This window comes from Sorghum bicolor, chromosome 1 (assembly GCF_000003195.3).
Source record: "Sorghum bicolor cultivar BTx623 chromosome 1, Sorghum_bicolor_NCBIv3, whole genome shotgun sequence".
Taxonomy (NCBI): Eukaryota; Viridiplantae; Streptophyta; class Magnoliopsida; order Poales; family Poaceae; genus Sorghum; species Sorghum bicolor.
In genome coordinates, this window is record NC_012870.2 from 60835651 (window position 1) to 60859413 (window position 23763).

At 43.1% G+C, this 23763-nt stretch overlaps 1 protein-coding gene across 1 annotated transcript; it reads left to right on the top strand.

Annotated features, from left to right (window-relative positions):
• LOC8063180 (arogenate dehydratase 3, chloroplastic) lies at positions 285–2206 on the top strand. Its single transcript, XM_002464999.2, has one exon. It carries the CDS (start codon positions 640–642, stop codon positions 1894–1896), a length of 1257 nt encoding a protein of 418 aa, XP_002465044.2. The 5' UTR covers positions 285–639; the 3' UTR covers positions 1897–2206.

Genomic DNA, 23763 nt, shown 5'->3' on the forward strand with positions numbered 1-23763 from the left:
TTCTGATTTGCGATGTCGGGTATGTTCTGTGATTTTTGGGGTGGAGGCTCATGGTGACGTGTCGAGGAGGACGGTAGGGTGTAACCAACGGGTTCAGATTTATATATATAGCCAGTGACAAAAGAAGAGATTTTTAGCAACGCCAGTGACAAATGCGGATGACTTGTTGGGGATACGCTCCAATCAAACCGTTTTGCCGAGTGGTCACTGGTCAATACTCTTAATCTTTTCCAAATCTATATGAAACGATGCAGAGCTTCTTCTAGAAGCAAAGCTCAAACATATAACCGGTCGGCGGCGATAGCCAAAGGCAACGAATAAACGGGCAGTGCTTGGTAGCGGACAATTATTGTAGTCGCGGGCAGCAAAGCCACCGGACCACCGCCGTCCTTGTTGCTCACTTGGCTGGCTGCTCGGCAATTTGGACGCCGGCCGCTCGTTGCCGTGCCGGGGTTATAAAAGTCAACACCCTCCGCCCACCACCCCTGTCTGCTAAGCTAAGCTCCTAAGCTAAAGGAAAGGTAACCCCACCCCCGCCCCCAACCTCCACCATCGCCTGATCGGCCGGCCGATCGATCCCCACCTCCGGGCGCTTCCTCCTCCTCCTCCTCCTCCTCCTCACCCCCGGCGCGGCGTTCTATGGCCTACACCTCCTCTCTCCACCTCCCCAAGCACCTCCTCCTTCCCAGCCCCCGCCGGACAAGGCACCGCAGGCCGTCCTCCTTCGTCCCCGTCTCCGCGGCTGCCAACAAGATCAACGGCGGCGTGAACGGCCATCACGCGCCCGAGAAGCCGGCGTTGCCCAACGGCAAGGCGCCACAGCACATCAACGGGCACGGCAACGGGCACGGCAAGAAGGGCGTCAACGGGCACGTCAACGGCCGCCATGCGGGCAACAACCGGATCCACCTCTCGGTGAGCACGGGCGGCGGCGGGGGCCAGGACGGGTCCGGGCTCCGCGTGGCGTTCCAGGGCGCGCCGGGCGCCTACAGCGAGTTCGCGGCCAAGACGGCGCTGCCCGGGTGCGAGACGGTCCCGTGCCGCGCCTTCGCGGACGCGCTGGCGGCCGTGGAGCGCGGCGCCGCCGACCGCGCCGTGCTCCCCGTGGAGTCCACCATGGAAGGCACCGCGCTGCGGAACTACGACCTGCTCCTCCGGCACGGCCTGGTGGTGGTGCAGGAGATCAACCTCTTCGTGCACTACTGCCTGCTGGCCATGCCCGGTGTCCGCGCCGCCGAGGTGCGCCGCGTCATCAGCCACCCGATGGCGCTGGCGCACTGCGGCCGCGCGCTGGCCCGGCTCGGGGTGGACCCGGAGCCCGTGGAGGACACGGCGGGCGCCGTCGAGATGCTGCGCTCGGGACGGATGCTCGACACCGCCGCCATCGCCAGCCCGCGCGCCGCCGACCTGTACGGCCTCGACGTGCTCGCGCACGGGCTCCAGGACGAGTCCTGGAACGTCACGCGCTTCCTGCTCCTCTCAAGGCCGTCGGCCGTCGCCGCGCTGCCCGTGGACGCCGCCGCAGGCGGTGCCACAAAGACCAGCATGGTGGTCGCGCACCGGGGCGGCTCCATGATGGTGGTGCTCAAGGTGCTCTCCGCCTTCTCCTCCCGCGGCATCAACCTCACCAAGCTGGAGGTCATCAACAACGACGGCGCCGCGGCTGCCGACGCCGGATCTGGCGCTGGCGCGCGCCCGCCCGTGGTGATCCTGGACACGAGCGCCAGGGGCAAGCCGACGCTGCGCGCGTTCCCGCACGTCCTGTACGTGGACTGCGAGGGCGCCGCGCACGACCCGCGCGTCCACGAGGCCATCCAGGAGATCGAGACGTTCGCCGTCTTCGTGCGCGTGCTCGGCTGCTACGCCGCCGACTCCACCGTCTACGACCTGCAGTGACGAATTTAGCTTAGCCAGTCTGCCGTGATTTCCTCGCTGTTAATTGGACGAAGCTGTCTGTCAGATTCTAGCTAGTACTAGCATTCAGAAAGCAGCTTCAGTTAGGTAGATTAGTTGCTTGCTTATGCGTAATTTTTGTACAGATGCAATAAGAATGTTCCTATTGCTTATGCGTAATTAGGTTGAAGCTTGGTGATGATGCCAGCTGAAGGATGTTTCTACTTTCTACTAAGATGTATTGTCGTTGTTGGTTATGACTGGATTATCTCTTGTAAATTTCTCGTGCTATAGTTATTGTTAGAAACTTTCATTCGGTGATGTTTTCACTTATCAGCACTGAACTTTCTTCGTTGATATGCAGATCTACTGATGTTTTTAGGGGGAAAAAACACGTGGATTATTTTTATTTATGGTTCCGCTTCCGACCACCAGAACTCACGTCACCCCATAATCGACGAGTCTCTCTGCTTAGCGACTAGTAAACCGTTTTCTAATCTTTTTAGCAGCTGATCTGGACTAATTTTGAGCCGATAGTTGTTCCCTTCTGGCCCGGTTGGGGAATCTGAATTTCTGAGTCCAAGTTGGGTGGGGGCTCTGTGCAGGGATCCCGGATTCCCCGGCCGGAATCTTGCGGTTGTGCAGCACTCGGGATTCGGGAATCTGTAAAGCTACTGTGCCAAGTGTATTTTGTGCAAGATGATTGGAGCACCCCGTTGTTTCGGAGACGTGTTACCATGTAATTGGATTTCAGAATTACTCTACGGACGACGGGGGCAGTCGTGCTCACAATCACAAGCAAGCAAGGCCGGTGGTCCCGTGCTGGTGGGGCTGGCTGGCGGTTGGTGTAGTAGTGTCTGTCCAGGCATTACCATCCACGGCACATGTTACTGACAAGGGAAAAGAAAAATCTGACCCAACGTACCTCTCGCTGATAAGTGCGTGTCCTGATCCTCTGCACCGTATATGATCATTTGTCATGTTTAGATGAGAAATTTTTTTGGATTTCGTTACTGTAGCATTTTTGTTTGTTTATGATAAATATTATCTAATCATAGACTAACTAGGATCAAAAGATTCGTCTTGCGATTTACAGACAAACTGTATAATTAGTTTTTATTTTCGTTTATATTTAGTGCTTCATGTATGTGCCGCAAGATTCAATATGACGAAGAATCTTAAAAACTTTTTAAATTTTGGTGGAAACTAAACAAGGCCTTCATCGGATCCCGCTACAGCCACAAGAATAGGACGGTGGTAGTAAATTCTAGCCCTAACCAATTTCGCCTCTCCGAGTGTGCGAATTTTTCACATGTCTGGAACGGATGCGCGCGTCGTGCCACACAGGTCGCGAGCTCTTCCAAGAATTTCGTTATGCCAAAGCTACACGACCTCGCTTGGTTCTTTCCGACCCGTAGCTGTCTGTAGCTTGACCGTTGTTTCCCTTCGCCGACACCGAGAGGCGAGAAGAGCTTGTCAGGGGTAGAGCGGATGCCCAAGCCCAAAGATCTGCTGCTGCTGCTGCTGCTGCTGCTGCAGACCATGGTCCATGGAGAGCCAATCGGGTCCAGCTTATCAGCTGGCCTGCGTCCGCACCCACATGCCACATGGCCTGGTCTCCAGCCAACCGATCGCCAACTTCCGTTTGGTTTTTTCTTTGTACGCCTTGTTTAGGGCTCGTTTGTTTGGTATGAAATCATTGCCTGAAATGAATCATATCTGAATTGCTTTACAAATTTATATAACCATTGACCAAATGGAATTGTTCTTGGTGCAATCCAGCAGAACCGAATGAGGCCTTAGTTGATGAAAATTTTTAGATTTATCTACTATAGTACTTCCACAACGATATACTAAATTCAAAAATTTCGTCTAGCAAATTACAAATAATATGTGTAATTAGTTATTTTTTTATTTATATTTAATAATCTATACTATTATGTATGCGTATAAATATTCGATGTAATAGACAATTTTAAAAATATTTGAAAAACTGGGAACTAAACAAGGCCTTGCCCACCGTGCAAGCACGAGGCAGAGTTTTTTTTTCTCCCTGCGTCCGTGACTTGCCTGTTGTTGGATTCCTATCATGCAGGGAGTGCGGCACCACGGACCCCACGCCTGAATGATTATGCTCTCCTGTGAATCTGGAGGAGTGGGAATAATCCGGCCTCTGGGAGTCTGGGTCCTCCTGAATCATGGGTTACCACCGGCGTGCAAAGCTTAGTCAAGGCTCATTATTGCGCTTCTTCGCTGTAACCATCCAAGTTTTCAAAGGAAAAAATTTCGCGACACTGTAACATTTTCGTTTGTTTGTGGTAATTATTGTCTAATCATGGACTAACTAGATTCAAAAGATTCGTCTCGTCGATTCCGACCAAACTGTGTAATTAGTTTTTATTTTCGTCTATATTTAATATTCCATGCATGTGTATAAAGATTCGATGTGACGATGAATCTTGAAAAATTTTGAGTTTTTGAGTGTAATATTCCTTGTTTAGATCAAAAACTTTTTTGGATTTTGACACTGTAGCACTTTCGTTTTTATTTGACAAACATTATCCAATCATAGAGCAACTAGGCTTAAAAGATTCGTCTCGTGATTTACAGGTAAACTGTGTAATTAGTTATCTTTTTTATCTATATTTAATGCTTAATGCATGTGCCGCAAGATTCGATGTGATGGAGAATCTTGTAAAGTTTTGGGTTTTAAGGCCCAACAAGACCCAAGATTGTTTTCTCCAGAACCTGCCTATGAGCACCCAGTGCTTTGGAGCATTACAACGCCTCAACAGGCCTTGTTTAGTTCCCAAAAAGTTTTGCAAAATTTTTCAGATTCCCGTCACATCAAATCTTTAGACATATGCATGCAGTATTAAATATAGACAAAAATAAAAATTAATTGCACAGTTTGGTCGGAATTAACGAGACGAATCTTTTGAGCTTAGTTAGTCCATGATTGGACAATATTTGTCAAATACAAACAAAACTGCTACCGTGTCGATTTTCTAGACTGGAGACAGGAATCGTCGAGCGTTTAAAGAGAACATATCACCTGATTTTGACACCTCCGGATTATTAGAATATGATGGATCAGATTCAAAATATATCCCAAAAATCTGATACGATCAGAATAAAGTAACTAAACTGATAACAAAACAACTGAAAAAACAAAAACCAGATACCAAACACATGACTAAAGAATAAAGATACTGAATCAATACCTATCTATAAAGAGGGAAATTTTCAGTCTGTCCTCCAAATCTGTCTGCCAATATGTCCTTCTCCGGGTCGCTTGAAACCTAGTGGAAGAGAAAAAAAAAGAATAAAAATTTTTCTAGAGTTTCCAATACAAAATTTTCTGACACATAATAATATACATCAGAGCATGTTGAAATTAAGGAAAGTACAGGGACCTAAGTGCAAAGCGCTAAATTTCTGACCGCCCCTGGAAGGTGTGGGCCGTGGCTTGCCACCATGTTTCTGTCCTCCCAAGTAATCACGTGGAGAAAGTAAAAATCGAAACCTAGAATACGTGCTGGTGCTGGGTTCGCCTCCGGTCCGCCCCATGCGATACCTGCTCGTCTCTGCACCCAGCTGGGTGCACCGGCGGACGGCGGTCGGCCCCTTCTGGGCACGCACGCGCTGCAGCAGCGGGTGGCGGCGAGGGCGCGAGGCAGCAGGTGCTGGCGGCGCCGGCTGTCAGGGCGCGCCGGGCGACGCCCCCTGCTAGACGCGGGCAGCAACCAGGGCCAACACGCAGAGGACGAATCGCTGAGAGGTAGCCGTCGGCATCGAGTGGGGATGCTGGAGGCCGGACGCAGGGTACCAAGCTGGGATCGTGAGTGAGAGAGAGAGAGGTCGAGGGCATCCTGCTCCTACGTGGCTGCAAGCACTGTCGGCGCCGTCGGGTAGGTTTTCGACCTGGTCGTGCTATATGGGACTACGATGGGCTGCATGGGCTTATTTGGGCCAGGCTTGAACCTACCCAACTTTTTTGAACTGGCCTAACTTTTTTTATATTTATATCTATATCTATATCTCTTCTTTCCTTACTACTTAATCATGGAAATTTCGTCTGCCTCCACCTGAGTGTCCGCCTCTATCCGACCAAGTTCGTACAGGTGGGAGAGAAAAACAAAATAGAAAGTTTTTAGGGTTCCCAATATAAAATCTCATATATACATTAAAACAAGTTGCGAATCATAAGCCTAAGTACAAAATGTTTATCCTATTAATTTACTTTTCTTTTATTCTTTAAATCAGTTGAAAATTGATAAATACATAGTAATTCATAGAAAAATCTACAAATTATAAAACAATTTTGTTCAGCTCCACATATGTAAATCCATGCAGCAAATAAAAAATATCATAAATTTTAGCATATTTTTTTTCTGAAGACGCTTGGCTATGCTTTTTAGTGTAAAATTGATCGGTTGAAAATTGATTAATGCGTAGTAATTTATAGAAAAATCTAAAAATTACAAAATAAATTTTGTTCAGCTCCACATATGTAGATCCATGCAGTAAACAAAAAGTATCATAAATTTTAGTACATTTTTTCTGGAGATGCTTGCCTATATTTTTTAGTGTAAAATTAAAATTGTAGTTATCTGCTCTAATTATTACGAAAATTTTATGGTGGCCTATTTAATGTGATGCTTGATTTATGGTAAAAGCTTTAGCACCATTCCTAAATATCTCACTGATTTACTAATTTATCTAAATTTATGCTTGAGAATGCTTCTACTACCTTTGCACGATGTGTTGTTATATCATTTTAACACTTCATAAGCCCATGTGTTCATAATCTACATACATTAACTGATATATCATATTTCATAGGAATCCTAATCTAAATAAAAAAATAAAGCTAGCAACAAACTTCTCATGTTTTAATATAATACTAAGGTATATTAAGAGGTAATATTAGAGTAAGATAAGGTTTGACTAATTTCTATTTTTATTATTAAATAAATATATCTCCAAGCTACATATTATTGTAAATATTAATTATCTAATACCATAGATGTGATGGTTATCAATAAAATAAATTATAGACTTTAAATTTTATAAAAAGGATAAACATAAATGTAACACCCAAAACTTGACTTTTAATTAATAGGAATTAATTTGATTTAATTGAGTATATTTTTGTGAGCATTTGAATTTAGCGCTTAAATAATTTTTGTGAAAAATAAAATTCATCATAAGATTAGTAAACTTGATTGTGCATTCATGCTGAAGCATATTTCAGTTTGTGTTGATTGCCTTTGGCTTGAAATTATTTTGCATTCAAAATAATATTTGAAAAGGTTTTGAAAAAGGAAAAAAAACACCAACCCTGCCCTCGGCCTGGTGGCCTTTTGGCCCAGCCAGTTTTCCCCCCAGCCGACTTCCCATCGGCCCAGCCAGCAGATGGCGGCCCAGCTTCCCTCCCCGCACGCGCACCCGCCTCCCTCTCTTTTCGTTTCACTGACCGATGGGCCCCGCTCTTCCCTGCCGCAGACGCGATGGCCCCATCTGTCAGCCGGCTTCTTCAACCTCAAGCCGTGACCGGCTTGGACTCTGCTCCACCGAAATCTTCCCCGATTTCTCGGGATTTCCTGCCTTGCGTGCGCGATTGACCCCCTTAAAAGCCTTGGCATCCTCCCTGCAATCTTCTTTCGCATCTAGCACAACCGAGGAGTTCCTATCGCCCTGTCCCGCCACCGTTTGGATCTCACCGAGAAGTAGAGAGTGCCGCTGTCGTGGTTTTGGTCGTCTGCGCCCGAGCCGTGGACCTCGATCTGCTGCCGAGCTGCGCGTTCGAGTAACGAAGCCGCCAAGACTTTCCGTTTGCCCTCTCTCACGTTCTAGGCCACGCTAACCGATGCCGAACTCGTGCAGGAGCTCTCCGGCCGCCATTCTCCGTCGACAGCCGAGTCCACGTCCTTCCTGCGCTCGTTTCCACCCTTGGTGAGCTCGTCAACTCTCCCTCTGTCTCCCCATGCTATCGGTTTAGCGAATAGTGGTCCGTAACGCGTTTTCCTGTGAACTCCGGCGAGCTCGAGATGCCGGCAATGGCGCCCGGCCGTGTGAAGCTCGTCGCCGGCCATGTGCCCCTCCCTGAATTGTCCTGAGCCGTCGGATCAAGATTGAATGGCTCAGATTAGATCATACCCCTTCGGCTGGCTGTTTTTCTAAAGAGCCCCTGGAGAAATTGAGTATCCAACCCGCAGTCCGTCACGTATTCCAGGAAATATGTTTTGTCAATTTAAAAAACGTACTTTGTCGGTTTGAAAGAGAAATACGTTTTCTGAAAATTATAGCTTTGCCACTGAGTTTGTTTTGCTCGTAAAATATTCGTTTTAACTCCGTTTTGACCCATTCAAATTGCGTTAGGTTCATATTCATGAGATCTACATATTAGTAAATTTAATTCACCAGTTTGAAACTTTTTAATTTCGCAGTAGCATTTAATTAATTATTTATCTATAGGAAATCTCAGAAAAATCATAACTTCTCCGTTTCAATTCCGATTTTCGTGAACTTTACGTTTGTGTGATCGTAGCGCTGCGTAGAATATTTTGATAAATTTTTATATTTGTTTTACCATTGTTTGGTGTATTGTTCTAATTATAGTTTGTTTGCTTCGTGTATGATTGTCTACATTGAATTGCGTGTTTTTGATTGATGATCAGGATTAGACGGTGAGCCGTACGTTGGTGAGCAAGACCAAGCCTTTGAAGACCAGCAGGCTCAGGAGAGCTTTGATCAAGGCAAGTATAACTGGGGATTATCCTTGTTACCTATACACAATTAATACAATATTTATCATATGCATGTGTCCACCTTGATGACCTTAGCAAAATCATAGATGATTGTTATCCTGGATTCCTTGTTACCTATTTTGGATATGCATTTGGGTAGTTCTTGCTAGTGCTTGAATATAATCCATGATCTTGTAACATGAATGTTTGGATATACAATAAACAATAAAATAAGCTTTCTAGCAACTTGAATATAAAGGGTGGAAAGAACTCTGGCTTTTGCTAGATTGATCTTGACCCTCCATAAGGACTTATCCCTTGGCAAAAGCTGGGACAACTCGTACAACCATGAGGGCTATATGGCTCTGGCTTTAGTCAAGTATGAGTAATTTTTCTAGCTCGTTAGCGGTTACCCATGTAGCGCAATTGGGGAATAGCAGACCGTGGATTTTTGGGGGTGAATCACATGGACTGACTAATGAAACCAAGCGGCACATGTTAGACGAACCTTTGAAAGACTTTATAGTGAACCCTGCCGACCTTCCTTGGTAGTGGGTTAAGAGGTCGACGGGCCTCGGGCGAAAGGGTAAATCATGACTCATGGGTAAAGATATACAACCTCTGCAGAGTGTTAAATCTGGTATACTAGCCGTGCCCACGGATACGGGCGGTCCGGAAAACTGACGGAATAGATGGACACTGATGAATATGATTAATGATAATAAATGATGGTTTATTATGTTGTTTATATGTGTTATTCATAATTCTTGTATACAATTGATCATGTGGTTATGGGATTAATTATGCTACTTTGATATTTGCTATCCAATGGTCAAATATGTTATCCACTATTAAAAGCTAAATGCAGTCAAACCAGTGTCAGCTTATTGAGCCTCATGAACCCCTGGTTATACTTGTTGAGTACGATATGTGCTCACTCTTGCAATTTCCCCCACACCTCAGGAGAAGTTTTGGGCTTGTGATCAACCGGTCAGTTTGATCCTGTGGAGAGGAGTTAATACCCGATGTTTGGAGTTGTCTATCCGCTGTTTGCTATCAAAGGTTATCTCTTTTATACTAAGTATGTTATATAATTTACGCATTGTCTTTTGATATTACCCCTTACTTGTAGCTATATGTGAGACTTGGCTTCTAAAACTCACATATGGTGCATATCTGGTTTTGTCCTTAAAATCGGGTATTACAATAAATAGATACGTAACATACATTTGATGTTTTTCCTGTTGCAACGCACGGACATATTTGGTACATGACTTAAGTTCAGAAGATGTCGTAACTCAAACACAAATTACACAAACCATAATATTTTATGAGGGCCACAGATTATCAAATAAATTGTGCATGAGTGGAAGACCCCAAAATAAATGAAACAAAATTTGCAATACTGAAAACTTCACCGGATCCAAATGGACATCTAATCAAATACAAATATAATGTCTAGTTTTGGGAAATCAAGGAAAACTGGCCAGACCGGTTTGGCTTGAACTACAATGTGGAGTTCACCGTTGTGTTTCTCTGATCCAGGGGATCAAAACATATGTATAGAACGTTAGAGTCCAAATTAGAAAATTACAGCTTTGGGAAGATTCACTCCCGTGGAAACAAACCAGGTTAGTTTTGGCCACTTAAGTTAGAATCCTATCAGGGCAAGACCTTCCTACCCTGTATTTAACATGACACAACTGAATGAGTTGAATCTGGTCGCGCAAATTAATTTACACATTTACTTTTTAACAAGTTTTCTGTTTTGCCCTGTCTCAACCCTTGCCTGTTGTTCACCTTCTAATGATGGCCATAGACAATGCCCTAGACTTGCTAGCCAACCTATGACAACCCGATGATGTTCATGCCTTGAAGGGTCCCTCTTGGGTGGGAGTTTTGATGGTTACTTTGCTAGTGTGCTCGAAACTAATCGTTTGTCATCTCATGAAAAGAAACTGGTACTCTTTAATGTTTGATTGTAAACCTAGCCATTTTCACCATCTAAGCAAGATAGTTATAGTTCTTGGACAAAACTCAGAAAAACTATCCAAGTTAGTTTCGTATTCTAGCTAGGGGTTTTGCAAAAATATGAGTGTTCTATCACTTGTGGTGTGGGATTGTAATTATGTAAACACATTTTTGAACGACTCCATTGAGGTTAATTGCTTAATTGGTCTATTCTCTTTTGTCTTTCCATCACCATTGTATCTGGCCAGAAAAGGGCAATCATCAACCATGCATCCGACTAGAAGAGGTCAATTGCATCTGTTACTGTCTGGTCAGCCACAATCTTGCTTCTTGTTATGCTACATTCTATTATTGCTAATTCTCAATGTGAAAAATAGCCCATATAAAAAAGGAAGCAATCGGAGGCATATTGATGAGCATGGAGACCTATCAAGTTACTACACCGCAATATTACTACACCATGACAAAGGTACATTATCCAAGTACTCCCTCGGTCTCTAAATGTCTGTCGGCTTCACTTTCCGAGAAACAATTTTGACTAAATATATATTAAGAAAAATTAATATTTATGATATATATAATTAGTATCATTGGATGATATTTAAATCTAGTTTTCTAATAAATTTATTTAAAGATAAAAATATTACAAGTATTTTCTATAAATCGAGTCAAAGTTATCGGCACGAAAATCATGGCGACAAACATTAGAGATAGAGGGAGTACATATCCTGAGGATGAGTTTGCCTCATGGGGTACCAAAATTATGGGAATAGGGTAGAACCTTGCCTACTCAAATTGTTGACATAAATAGCTTCAACCCGCTACACTTTCTTTTGATATGATATTATCTATCAATATTTGCATGCTCTGTAAAATTATATGTAACAAGTTATCCAATGTTGTTGCCAATTTTAAAAAAAACTATGGTAAAATCACAATGTACTAAAAAAATAGAGGTATTTTCACAAGGGCAAAGTTGTCCTTACCGAGCCCATTTAACACTGTTACCTACTGTTCATGGAGTAATGGTAAACGAACCTTCATTTTCACAAAGCAAGGGTAAAATCACAACAGTGACAAAAAAACAAGGATAAAATCACAATTAGACTTCAAATAAGGGTAAGAACATAATAGTCCCTTTAAACAATAGTAAGGAACATTGATTAGACATCCATTTCTTTAGCAATAGTGTAATGCTCAGAGTCGAAACGGCTCAGATCCACTCTATATATGAGGGACTCGTACCTATCACGAGTCCACTTATGCTTTTCATTCTTGTTTCACATAAAAGGGTTAGGCCTTGTTTAGTTACCCCCAAAACCAAATTTTTTCAAGATTCCCCGTCACATCGAATCTTGCGGCACATGCATGGAGCATTAAATATAGATGAAAACAAAAACTAATTACACAGTTTGTCACTCCTTTCGGTGATCCTATGTATGCATGGACACAATTATAAATAAAATGAATGCATGGCAATGACATGCATGTAAGGAAGGATGCAAACATGTGTCTAGATGAAACATGATATAATAACAGCAAACTACTAACATAAGCATGTTTAGTATGGCAACTCATAAAAACAAGTCACAAGCATAGGTTAAGCATTTTCTGAACTGCAATACAGCAGCCACTTGTTTTGACTATAGCTGGAGTTTTAAGCATCCGACAAATATGTTCTTTAACTTTCCGAAAAGCTTATAAAATTGTCTAAAACTTTCTTATTACCATCTTAAGATGATTCAATAGTTAACAAGGTCAAAAAATGCCATGTTTCAGAACTGTACATAACACAACCAGCCCCGATAGAGAATTTGTAAAATCTATAACTCCCAAACCTGCTGGCCTAAAATCACGAAATTTTAGGATAAGGCAGATGAGTAAGTTATACACAACTTTTTTAGTGTGAAGATTTATAACAGACCTCATTTTCCCCTGGAAAACATCATGACAACAGAGACTACACATGCAGCCATCCAATTGAATTATAGAGCAATACATATATTTATGCATATAAACATTCAGAACTGAGCACAACCGACCATACCAACAGTATATATATATATATATCAAACATGCTAGAAAAGTATATGTTGTACTGTTGTACTCAAACAAATTATTTATAAACCTTTCTTAGTTTACCAATTTAGCAAGATGAAAAAGAGAACTGTTACTTCCTGTGCACAGCAAATTATGGAACAATTACAAAGTCTATACATGCTTCCAAGAGTCTACTGTACAAAATTCATGCCTTTTTAACAAGTATAGCGTCCTCTACAAAATGACAAGCAAAACAAGCTTATAACGACTTAAATAAGTTTATCATAGTGAAAAGTGTCAAACAAAAGATTTCAAATTTTTCTTTGATCCAACATATCACTAGGAACCTATGGAAATTATTCCATACACAAAACACACATATATTAGCCATACTCATTTTTGTAATAAAACAAGCATTATACCAAGTTAAATCAAAACATCACAGCAAAAGCTTGCATACTGCAGGTTCAATAATTTTATTAGCAAGTGTATGACAAAACAAGACCAATAAACAGGAACCATAATTTTTGGATACTTCTAACTCGAGTTTCACATTTTACAAAATTAAGTAGCACTTACCATGGATAAATGATACAGCATATAGAACACCAGCAAACAACATGTTTTACGATTCTAACAGGTAGAGTATTTCAAGATAAGACCAAAAAAAATTGTTTCACCCAAATCGAACCTCTGCAGCTCCAGATATGAATTTTACAAGTTCACCACAATAATCTGAAAAAGATTAAAACGAAAAAAACTAAACCCTAGAAACTATTACGCGCACACAGCTCAGTGCACCCCCAGGGGCTGACGGCTGGGGTCTATAGTCTACCTGACCTCACACGTCACAGGCACAAAGGCAGGGGTGGCGCTTTGACCGGCGATAGCTCGCCAACGGCGAACTTTCCGGCGACGCGACCACCACCAACGGACTCCTAATCTCCTATCGTCGAAGGATAGGTTAGCGGACGATTTTCTCTACTTCCGCGTAACGGCGGCTGAAAGGGCGGCTCCGGTGGTGCTGTACGAGTGTACGTACATATGGCGGCGGTCTGCAGCGATGGGCTTGCCATCTCCGGCAGCGGAAAGTTCGGCTACGGCTTCCAAGACCTAAGGCGAAGACTACACGAGAGAGATATAGAAGAGAATGAGCCGAGCCACGGCAGTCACGTACGAGCTCCAGCTCGGCATTCATGGCGGCCAAGGCGGCAACATTGGCCCCGGGCCCTCACCTTTATTGGAACGGCGTCGCAGCTACGTCGGAGAGATAGCGGGTGTCATCGTGCTGCTAGGGCTGCGAGGAATCAGAGCTCTGTGCGCTGGTGGCCGTGGATTTTGGCGGGAGACGGCAGCGTTGCTCCTAACTGCTGCTGTTCTTGGCTGTGAAGAAGAAAGGCAAGGGAGAGGAAGGAATGGAGTGGAGAGGAACTGAGTACGGTGTCCGCTCGGCTTCTATCCAGCGCACGCAGGCACGAGGTGAGTGGGGGTGCCGACGGCGTACGGCCTCCACGCGGCGCCCAAAAACTGAACCGATCGGCCACTGCAACTGCGAGCTGCAGTTCAAATTCAGCACTAAAACCACCCCAAAAATACATCTAAAACTCAATATTCTCCCCTTCATATCTCTCAAAAGATTTGCTCATTCGGTCAAGCAATTACTTGCTGGAGTAGTCCTACATGATAAATAAAACTTTTCTGAAAGAAGTTTGGTGAAATTCAAATCGGTTTGCGAGATACAAATTCCCAAAGAAGGCTACCTTGAAACTGAAAACTGAACCAATTCAGTTCCCAGACTTGACCAATTTTGGGACCCTGAAGACAGCAGCGGGTTCAGTTTTGGGAGATCTTTTTTGGCTAGGTTAGGCACAAATCTAGGTCTGTGTCCTTAAACAAAGTTTGCTCTACTAAATCTGAACTTAAACTTTTATTTAAGGTCCAACTCCACGCAAGCACTTGAAACCACTGATCAACTAAGGTCAATCTACTATCATGAAAAAGGTTACCTCGGGACAGCTAACACAAAGTATTTTTAGCCTAAAACATGAACAGAAACTTCACTTCATTTTTGATCCTAAGTGTGTCTAGGCTGATTAGGTGCTCAAACAACACTCACTTGCATTAACCCACATGATCATAAAGCATATACATGGATAACTAAAGATTTCATGGGATAAACATAGAGTAAATAAAATGCATTTTCATGCTCATGAATGAATGAATATTTATGCTCATGCAATGCAAGTGCAAGATGCAAGATTAACACCAAGGGTGTTACAACCCTTTCCCCCATACAGAAATCTCGCCCTGAGATTTGCAGTGCCTACCATTTTTCATAAAATTCTAGGTAAACTTTGTGTAAGTAGTCCTCTCTTTCCCGTGTTGCATCCCGCTCACTATGATTACTCCACGGTATCTTGTGAAACTTGATCACTCGGTTTCGAGTTACTCTCTCCTTACTATCCAAGAGTTGTATTGGTTTCTCACTTTCTCTTCATAAGCTAGATCCGATTTAATCTGAATGTCCACGGTCTCAACTCTTTCTTCAGGAAGGCGCAAACATTTCCTCAACTGAGAGACATGAAAGACATTGAACATAGCACTCATTTCTAGAGGAAGTTGTAGTTTGTAGGCCACTCTTCCACTTCACTCAATGATTTGGTATGGACCTACATACCTAGGTGCAAGCTTCCTCTTCACACCAGACCGTTGTACTCCTTCCATCGGTGATACTTTCAGGTATACATATTCACCTATCTCAAACTCGATAGGTTTTCTTGTTTTGTCAGCATAGCTATTTTGCCTAGATTGGGCGGCTTCAATGTGGTGTTGGATAACTCGAACTCGCTCTTCCATTTGCTTGACAAAATAAATACCATAGTACCTCCACTCCCTGGGTTCCACCCAGTTCAAGGGGGTCCTATATTTTCAGCCATAGAAAGCTTCAAAGGGAGCCATCTTGATGCTTTCTTGATAACTATTGTTATATGAAAACTCGGCTAAGGGCAACCACTTTTCCCATGAACCTTTAACAGAGATCACACATGCTCTCAACATGTCTTCCAAAATCTGATTTACCCTCTCATTTTGTCCAGATGTTTGAGGGTGATGCTGAGCTTCAAACTAAGTTGGTACCAAACTCTTTTATGTAAGTGTTCCTAGAAATGAGCAACAAACTGAGGTCCTCTATCTGACACAGTGGTTCTCGATAGACCATCTAAGTGTACCACATGGGTTTCATATAGCTCTACATATTGATGCAGTCGATAATTGGTCCTGACCAGAATGAAGTGTGCAGACTTAGTGAAACAGTCCACAGTTACCCCTTAGAATCAAAACCCTTTTGAGTGGGTGGAAGTCCAATAATAAAATCTATGCTTATTTCCTTCCACTTCCAACCTAGGATAAACATTGGTTGAAGTGGCCCAGCACGCTTCAAGTGATCAGCCTTGACCCTTCTACAAGTGTGACACCTAGCAACATATACAACGCTTTCTTTCATCTTAGTCCACCAAAAACATGACTTTAAGTCTTGATACATCTTACTACTACCAGGATGAATAGACAAATTTAATTTAAAGAGTGAGCTTCATCTAGAATCTGATTTCTAAGTTCCCTATCCTTCAGCACCACAAGCCGATCCTTAAACCATAGTATACCCTTCTCATCTAGATTGAAATGCTTGATTTCAATTTCCTTCATCCTCCTCTTGATGTGAAACACACCCACATTAGACTTCTGACCCCTATGATCTTGCTTTCGAGCGAACAACTGTGTATAACTTGGCATACAACTTGTGTTCCCTTAGCCTAGTTAGAACAAACCTTAGGTGTTCTACATGATCCTCCTCCTCCTCCGAGTAAATCAAGATGTCATCAATGAACATAACCACAAACTTATCTAGTTCAGGCATGAACACATAATTCATCAAGTACATGAGTATGCAAGAGCATTTGTCAGGCCAAAAGACATGATAAGATGCTCCTACAAGCTAAATATGGTTGAGAAAGCCGTTTTTGGTATATGTCCTCTGGCTGAATTTTAATCCGATGATAACCTAATCTCAAATCATTCTTGGAAAATATCTTTGCCTTTGCTAGCTAATCGAATAACATACTGATTTGTGGCAGAGGGTACTTGTTCTTAATTGTTATGGCATTGAGCGGTCTGTTGTCCACACACATTCGCAAAGACTTATCCTTTTTCTTTATGAACAGAGCCAGACATCCCCATGGAGATGAACTAGGTCAAATGAGACTCTTGTCCAAAAGCTCCTGAACCTTAAGTTTAGCTAGTTCGTTCGGTGTCATTGCATATGGTCTTCTAGAGATAGGTGCTACACGAGGCACTAGCTCAGTTGTAAACTCCACAATTCTATCAGGTGGTAAACCAGGTAGCTTGTCTGGAAAGATATCTGAAAATTCACACACCACTAGGATATCTAGAAGATTAATGGTTTGGATAGCACAAGATAATTTCTTGAGGTCAAAGCTCCTAGGTAGCGGCACTTGGAAAGTACCATTCCCCTTATGTTCCTTTAGCTGAATCATTCTATTGGCAGTATCAATGTAAGTCCATGACCACTCATCCATTTCATACCCAAGATCACGTCTATACCTAGACCTAGTATCAATGTAAGTCCATTCCATAGTGAACTCTCTTTCTCCTATTGAGAGGATTACATCCCAAACTACTTGATTGGTTGGGATAGTCGCCCCAACTGAGCCTATACTATAACCATTATTTAGTGCTTATCTTCTAATGACGCTCAGACACAAATGCTTGATTCATAAATGAATGTCAGGCTCCTAAATCAAACAAAACAATTGCAGGGTGGCAGTTTACTAGGAACATACCAGTAATAATAGGTTCTCCCTCGGGGATCTCTTCAATAGTAGTGTAGTGAACACACCCATAGCGTGCATTTGGGCCGGCCTGACTCTAATTTCCTTGATTTTGATTATTGCCCTTCTGAGGATAAGGATAATTCCTTGCGAAATGATCACACTTGTTAAAGTTGAAGCACAGAATGTTGTTCTTTGGTGCCTCGGAACTCCCCTGACTTGCATTTCCTTTAGGTAGAGCGATGGAGAAAGCCCTACGATACACCTTCTGCCGCTGATTTGATTGTGCCTTCTTCTGCGGTGGCCTGTACAATCCAGCAGGTGGATGGTACTGGGCTCTCTACTGAGATGTGCCTGCCTCAAATGCCCTCTTGTGGTTCTTGGCTGTTGAATGCAGATTGTTTTGGTTCTCCTGAGCGAAAGCATCACTAACAAACTCATTGTAGGTTTGACACTTGGAGTTAGCCATAGTTTTCATCAGCTTAGTACTAAGTCCTTGCTTGAAACTTTCAATCCTCTTTTCGTCTGTGTTCACAAACTCAGGGGCATACCTTGACAAGTTGTTGAAAGCATGCATATACTCAGTGAGGGTCTTTGTTCCTTGAGTAAGCTTCATGAACTCTGCCGCCTTCATTCTCATGAGCCCTGAGGGCATATGATGTCCTCGGAAGGTGGTCTTGAACTGGTCCCAACTAGCATTAGCACCAGCAGGTAAAGTGGACAGGTAATTGGTCCACCATATGCCTACGGGTCCCAGCAGTTGCTGTGAAGCATACTGGGCCTTCAGCTGCTCAGCGCACCTCAGAAGACGGAACCTCTGCTCAACTATGCACTAATGAGGTCCTTAATCTTGGATTATCATATCACAAACACCTCACTAGGCTCTTGCACTCTCTTGCTCTCAAATGGTTGCTTTAGCTGAATAAATGGGCAAGAGAGGTGCTTTGAATGAGTAGGAGTTGTATTTATAGGGCAAGCCCTCACATCCAACCGTTACCATCCACAACTCATCACCTATCGGGGTTGTTGGACGCGCCGACGATAGGCGTCAGATGCGTCCGACGTGTTCACATCCTGTTCTGAAACCACTAGCCGTTTGGGGCACGTCAGACTCTAATCAACATCTGATGCTCACCCATTGGATGTGTGTTGGTATTTCTTATGCACAGTTAAAATATGAAGGATCACCCATTGGATGTGTGTTGGTATTTCTTATGCACATTTAAAATATGAAGGATTTCGTAAGCGCACAGAAAACCATTGTAGCATTTTACCGGGAGTATTCCAGGTATCGTTATTTATATTTTACCACTGGGAAACAATGGATAAAGATATTGGTAGTTCACCATCATGTATCTACTAACTAATGCACCGGTAGGGGTAAATAATAGATGATAGAAATTATGCATATATGACATACACCAGAGAATTCTATGATAAAAGAGTAGATAGCTAAAGTAAGAGGACAACATGAGAGTTTAAGGTTCCTAAATACTTCTCTATTACTAGGGTTCTATAATAACTAATTCATGGTAGGTAAAGCAATCACACAATAACACTTCGGGACATCAGAACACTAGTCACGGAAAGATGAGAAGGGGACTACGAAGCTCCGACTATGGTCCTACAACACCAATCCAAACGTGGTGGAATACGTCTGCCGTCAGGGCTGTCACCACCTGGGGCTACCACAACTATCCATAGAACTGGGTGCAATCTCAGGTAACCTATCTACAAATTACTACTCTAGTCACAATTAATAACTAAAGCACTCGATGCGGACGGAGATCCTATGCTAAAGTATAACAACTATACTAACCAATCAAATGTAATGCATAAAAGTAAATAGAGAAGATAAAATATATTAAAGCATAAGTCTTACAAGAAAAGATACAAAGATATACCAGAACTCTTGATGACTCCTTCGAAGACTCCTCCAGAACCCGGGCGTAGCGCCGCTCTCCCTAACTATCAACTAGAACTAATCTACTACATTGGAAAGTCTAGCCCTAATTCTCTAGAGGTGAGAGGTCATCCTTTCGAGGGACGCCTCTACATCTCCTTAATGTGGTGCCCTTAGGGAGAGGGTCTGCCTCTTTATTTATAGCCTAGAAAAGCCTCCCACCTCTTCTGGACAGGCGATGTGGGACTAATTCTTCCACCGTTTGATCTGTTGGGCTATTATACATCAACTTGAGCCTTCCAATCATCCCTCATGTGAGCCCACTCAAGGGAGCAGCTTAGACCGCCTCTTTTGGGCCTCTATCATGCCATATGAGCCTCTTCTCACGTCATGGGCCTTGCTTGGGAGTAGGGCCCATTAGTACTAATTCTCCTTTATTTGTAAAACTAATATTTTTTACTCTGGACTCCAAATATAGCAAATGATATGTCCATTTTGATCGTCTCGATGAGCCTGTTGTAATGGTGTAGTCCAAATCATCATTTGACATACTTTTATTTGATGGAAAATTACATATTCCTACAAAACAAGTGAGAACATAAAAACTCGTGGAGCTCGTTAGAATTAAACCCTACAACTATGTTTTATGGTTGATATCATGTTATATTGAGCAATAGTTGATGGTATAAAATAGGCATTAAGGACCGTCAACAATGCGTTCGATGGCCCTTGGAGAAAACTCAGACCTCCCTGCGTAGCATACGACGCTAGGCCTAGCGTTCGAGTCAAACCCTAACAGCATTCGACGCATTGCAGCAGAGTCTCCTTGCTATAGTGTGAGTATCGGCACGTACGACGCCGTACAACCTATGCATCCAATGCACCCTTTTCTTCTGCTGCTCGCGCGGTGAACTGGTCGGATATTGACGCCAGTGTCCGACGCTCACTTCTTCAGTGTCTGACATAGCAGAAAAGCCTCGTTTCACGTCTGCTTCTGTGAGCTGATTTGACTTCAACCAATCTTAGGGCCAATTTGAAGCTATGTAGTGCTAAGTTTCACAAGTGTGTACCACACGTAACCATTAGACTCACCTAGGTCAAGCTACCCATTTGCACCCCCCTTAACGGTACAGCCAAAGGAAAACACCGAGTCCTAACGACTAATCCGAATGTCCACTCAACACCTTCGACGCTCGGAACTAACCGTCCTTAACTTTGTCGTCCATCCTTTGAAAACTGAAACGGTTTCCGTCGTCAGGGGGCATGAAAACCATAAAGCCCAAGGTTACCACGACCATGACCTAACACTCTAATGTTTCTGCAAAACACACATTAGTCATAGTAATCAACAATTGTAATCAATCATCGAAACTCATTCTAGGGGCCTAGATGTTTTCAAAAAGAACAGACCCACTCTCTTTCTACTAGTTAATAAAGTAACTAAACAGAGGGTAAAATTGAAAAAAAAAGAGCAGGTCAACAATGCCTTGAGGTTGTCGAACAAGAAATAATTTGAAAATATTTGGGAGTCTAAAATACTACTGTTATAAATTATAGTTTACTTGTCCTAACTTACTCTAACTTTGGCCGATTCCATAGAAAAATATGTTAAATATCCAAATAAAACCTATGCAATATTAAGATATATTTCATGAGGGATTTAACGAAATTAATTGTTGGTGTTGCATATGTTGATTTGTTTTCTATATATAAAAATTTGGTATAAGTTAAATAAGTTTGACTTAAGGCAAATTTAATGTGAACTATAATTTGAAGAGGATAGGGAAGGACTTAGTAAATTTCACTTGTTTAATTAATTAGTTGTCTCGTGTGAGCAACAAGAGAACGAAATAAGCATCGCCGAGGTCAGCGAATCCTCATTGGCTGAAAACAAGAAGAAACAGCCTCTTCATCATGGAAGTGCACGTGTTGTGTCGTGTTCGCGTGCCAGCCTGCAACCTTTGCAGATATATATACAGGCCCTAGCTTGCCCGCTAAAAGGCTAATATCTGACTGTACACACTGCTAAATGGTAAAGTTTTTCTAGTGTTTTGACTTAGTAATAAAACATCTTAATGTTTTTAATTAGTAATAAAACACTATTAGAAAATTTTTCACTAGAAGATATTTAATATAGGGAAAGTTTATACTAAATTTTAGATGCTAAAACACTAAAAGAACCCCATATTAATAGGAGAAGATCAAAAATCAGGTTGTGACATCATCATACGTCATATATCCTAATGCAGTCAATGGATAAAAAAGTAGGGCTTCCATCTATACTCTATCACTCATTATGCATCAAAATGTCAACGAATTTACAAGATAAGCTAAGCATACTTGGAAACCATTTGGAAGCATCTCTGACTCTGATCTACCTGCAGGATCAAGCATTTTATTTCTAGAACGTCTGCACTTGGCCACTTGGTCGTTCCGATTCAGAAGAGCCGGGATTACGCACACTGTACTTGTTATTATTACAGTAAACTAAGTCGTCTCGTTCCCTTCCAATCCCTTTACATTTTACATGAAGTAGTACTATGATGGATCGATCATTCGATCTGCTGGTTTCTTTAAATTTTTGGGCGGTGGTCGTTTGTGGGCTGATGGATACAACTGCACCAATGCAAGTGAGGCATCGATCGCATTCTGAAGACGCATCGATTCTCCGCGGATTGCCCCTCAGAATCCATATGGTTGTAGTATATTTTAGCCGGCCTTTTCAGGCATCATAAGCCATATGCGCGCCAGCTTATTGATCTGTACTATCTCTAGCAATATATAGCGTCTCCATAATAATGTCTTAGTTTTCAACTACATATGTACGATACGTATGGCCGGCAACAATGATCCGAGCCATGTGCACCCATCAATTTCAAGTGAAATGCATGAAACTAGCAGTACAACAACAGAATCCCTTTCCTTATTACGTAGCACATTACATTAGCAAGATTCTTATTCAAACTTGAATATGCAGCAATACGTAGGCGATCAGTATTCGTCATCATTATTGTATATATATGCTTGGATTTTTAATTTGGGGGCGAGAAAATTAAACAAGCTAGCTACAAATGCACCAATCACGGATCGATTTCTGGTCTGGCACATCGAATTGACAGCGAGATAAACAAATCGTGATCGACAACTACACACAGGCCTAGCTAGCTATTTATTATGTCTAGACGAACAAACTAAAGAAACAGGAAAACGAGTGACCACTGAGCAATTGTACTCATGTACAGCCTGGTCGAAAATGATGCCACGGACTGTCGAAAACTCTCCATATGTCGAACTACCATGCACGTACGGTTCTGTTCCAGTAACGGCTAATAACCACTATATATGTCGATCGATGCATGTACACACGGGCCTGGTGGACACCGATCACAGAGCTGAACTGGTTTTGCAGACCAAAACAGAACAGTGACATTTTAACCCCAACATATAAAAAAAAATCAGTCGTTGAAAAAATGTGGCTGGTGCAGGATTAAATTGTTGTCATCATCGATGACGACCTAGACGTCTACGTACGCTAGTGTGCACGCGTGAACTCGTCAGCCAGCACACACCGGCCGTCGGCCGACACAATTTTTTTTTTTTTGCCGTAAACCCTAGCTAACTAGTAGGATCTGATCTGAGTAGCGCGGTAGGTTTAATTTGGCTGCCTGGAACGGGGTCAGCACGGCGCGCTTGGAGCTGGAGAAATCTTCTTGCACCACTGACCACTACTCTGTTGTGTTCTCACCTGCGCCTGTGCCGTGCGCGGCGGCGGACCGCGGCCGGTGCGCGTGTGCTCCCCGGCGGCGGCAGCCTGCACCGCCAAAACTGCGCTCGACGTCGTACGTGATACGTTGCCGGATGGAGGCCGTCAAACGCGCGCCGCCCATTATGGCGCGTAATAAGCGTGGACGTGCATGCGTCGTGCGTGATCACCGGCCGGGCGTGTGGTGGTGGTGGTGGTGGGTGGTGGTTTTGCCTCTGTTTTTTTAACCGTGCTACCTAGCTGTAAGAAAGGGTCGTCGTTACCGGTCGATGGACAAGCTTTTTGGTTCGGAATTCAACTGCGCGCCCCTTCTTTTGCATTGCAGTTGCTACTGCCTAGTGCATGGCGGAGTTGGCACCGACCGATCTATACCTCATTCTACTGGCAACTGCCATGTCTAAAGGCGTCCCCAGAGGGCTTCAAATCGACAGGCTAGATGAATTTTTCATTAGCTGCAGAAGAAAGAGAACAGAATGCTACGTTGTACTTTTTTTATTGTTTGTTTCGTCTTATTTATTTGAGTTTACCAGCCGTATCTGTCTGCCATTCAGCAGTATCTCACATCAAATTAGCCAACAGTAACAAAGGGAATGTCGC

What these genes read in the sequence shown, in the direction of transcription:
- LOC8063180 (XM_002464999.2), top strand. Translation starts at nt 640, where the DNA reads ATGGCCTACACCTCCTCTCTCCACCTCCCCAAGCACCTCCTCCTTCCC.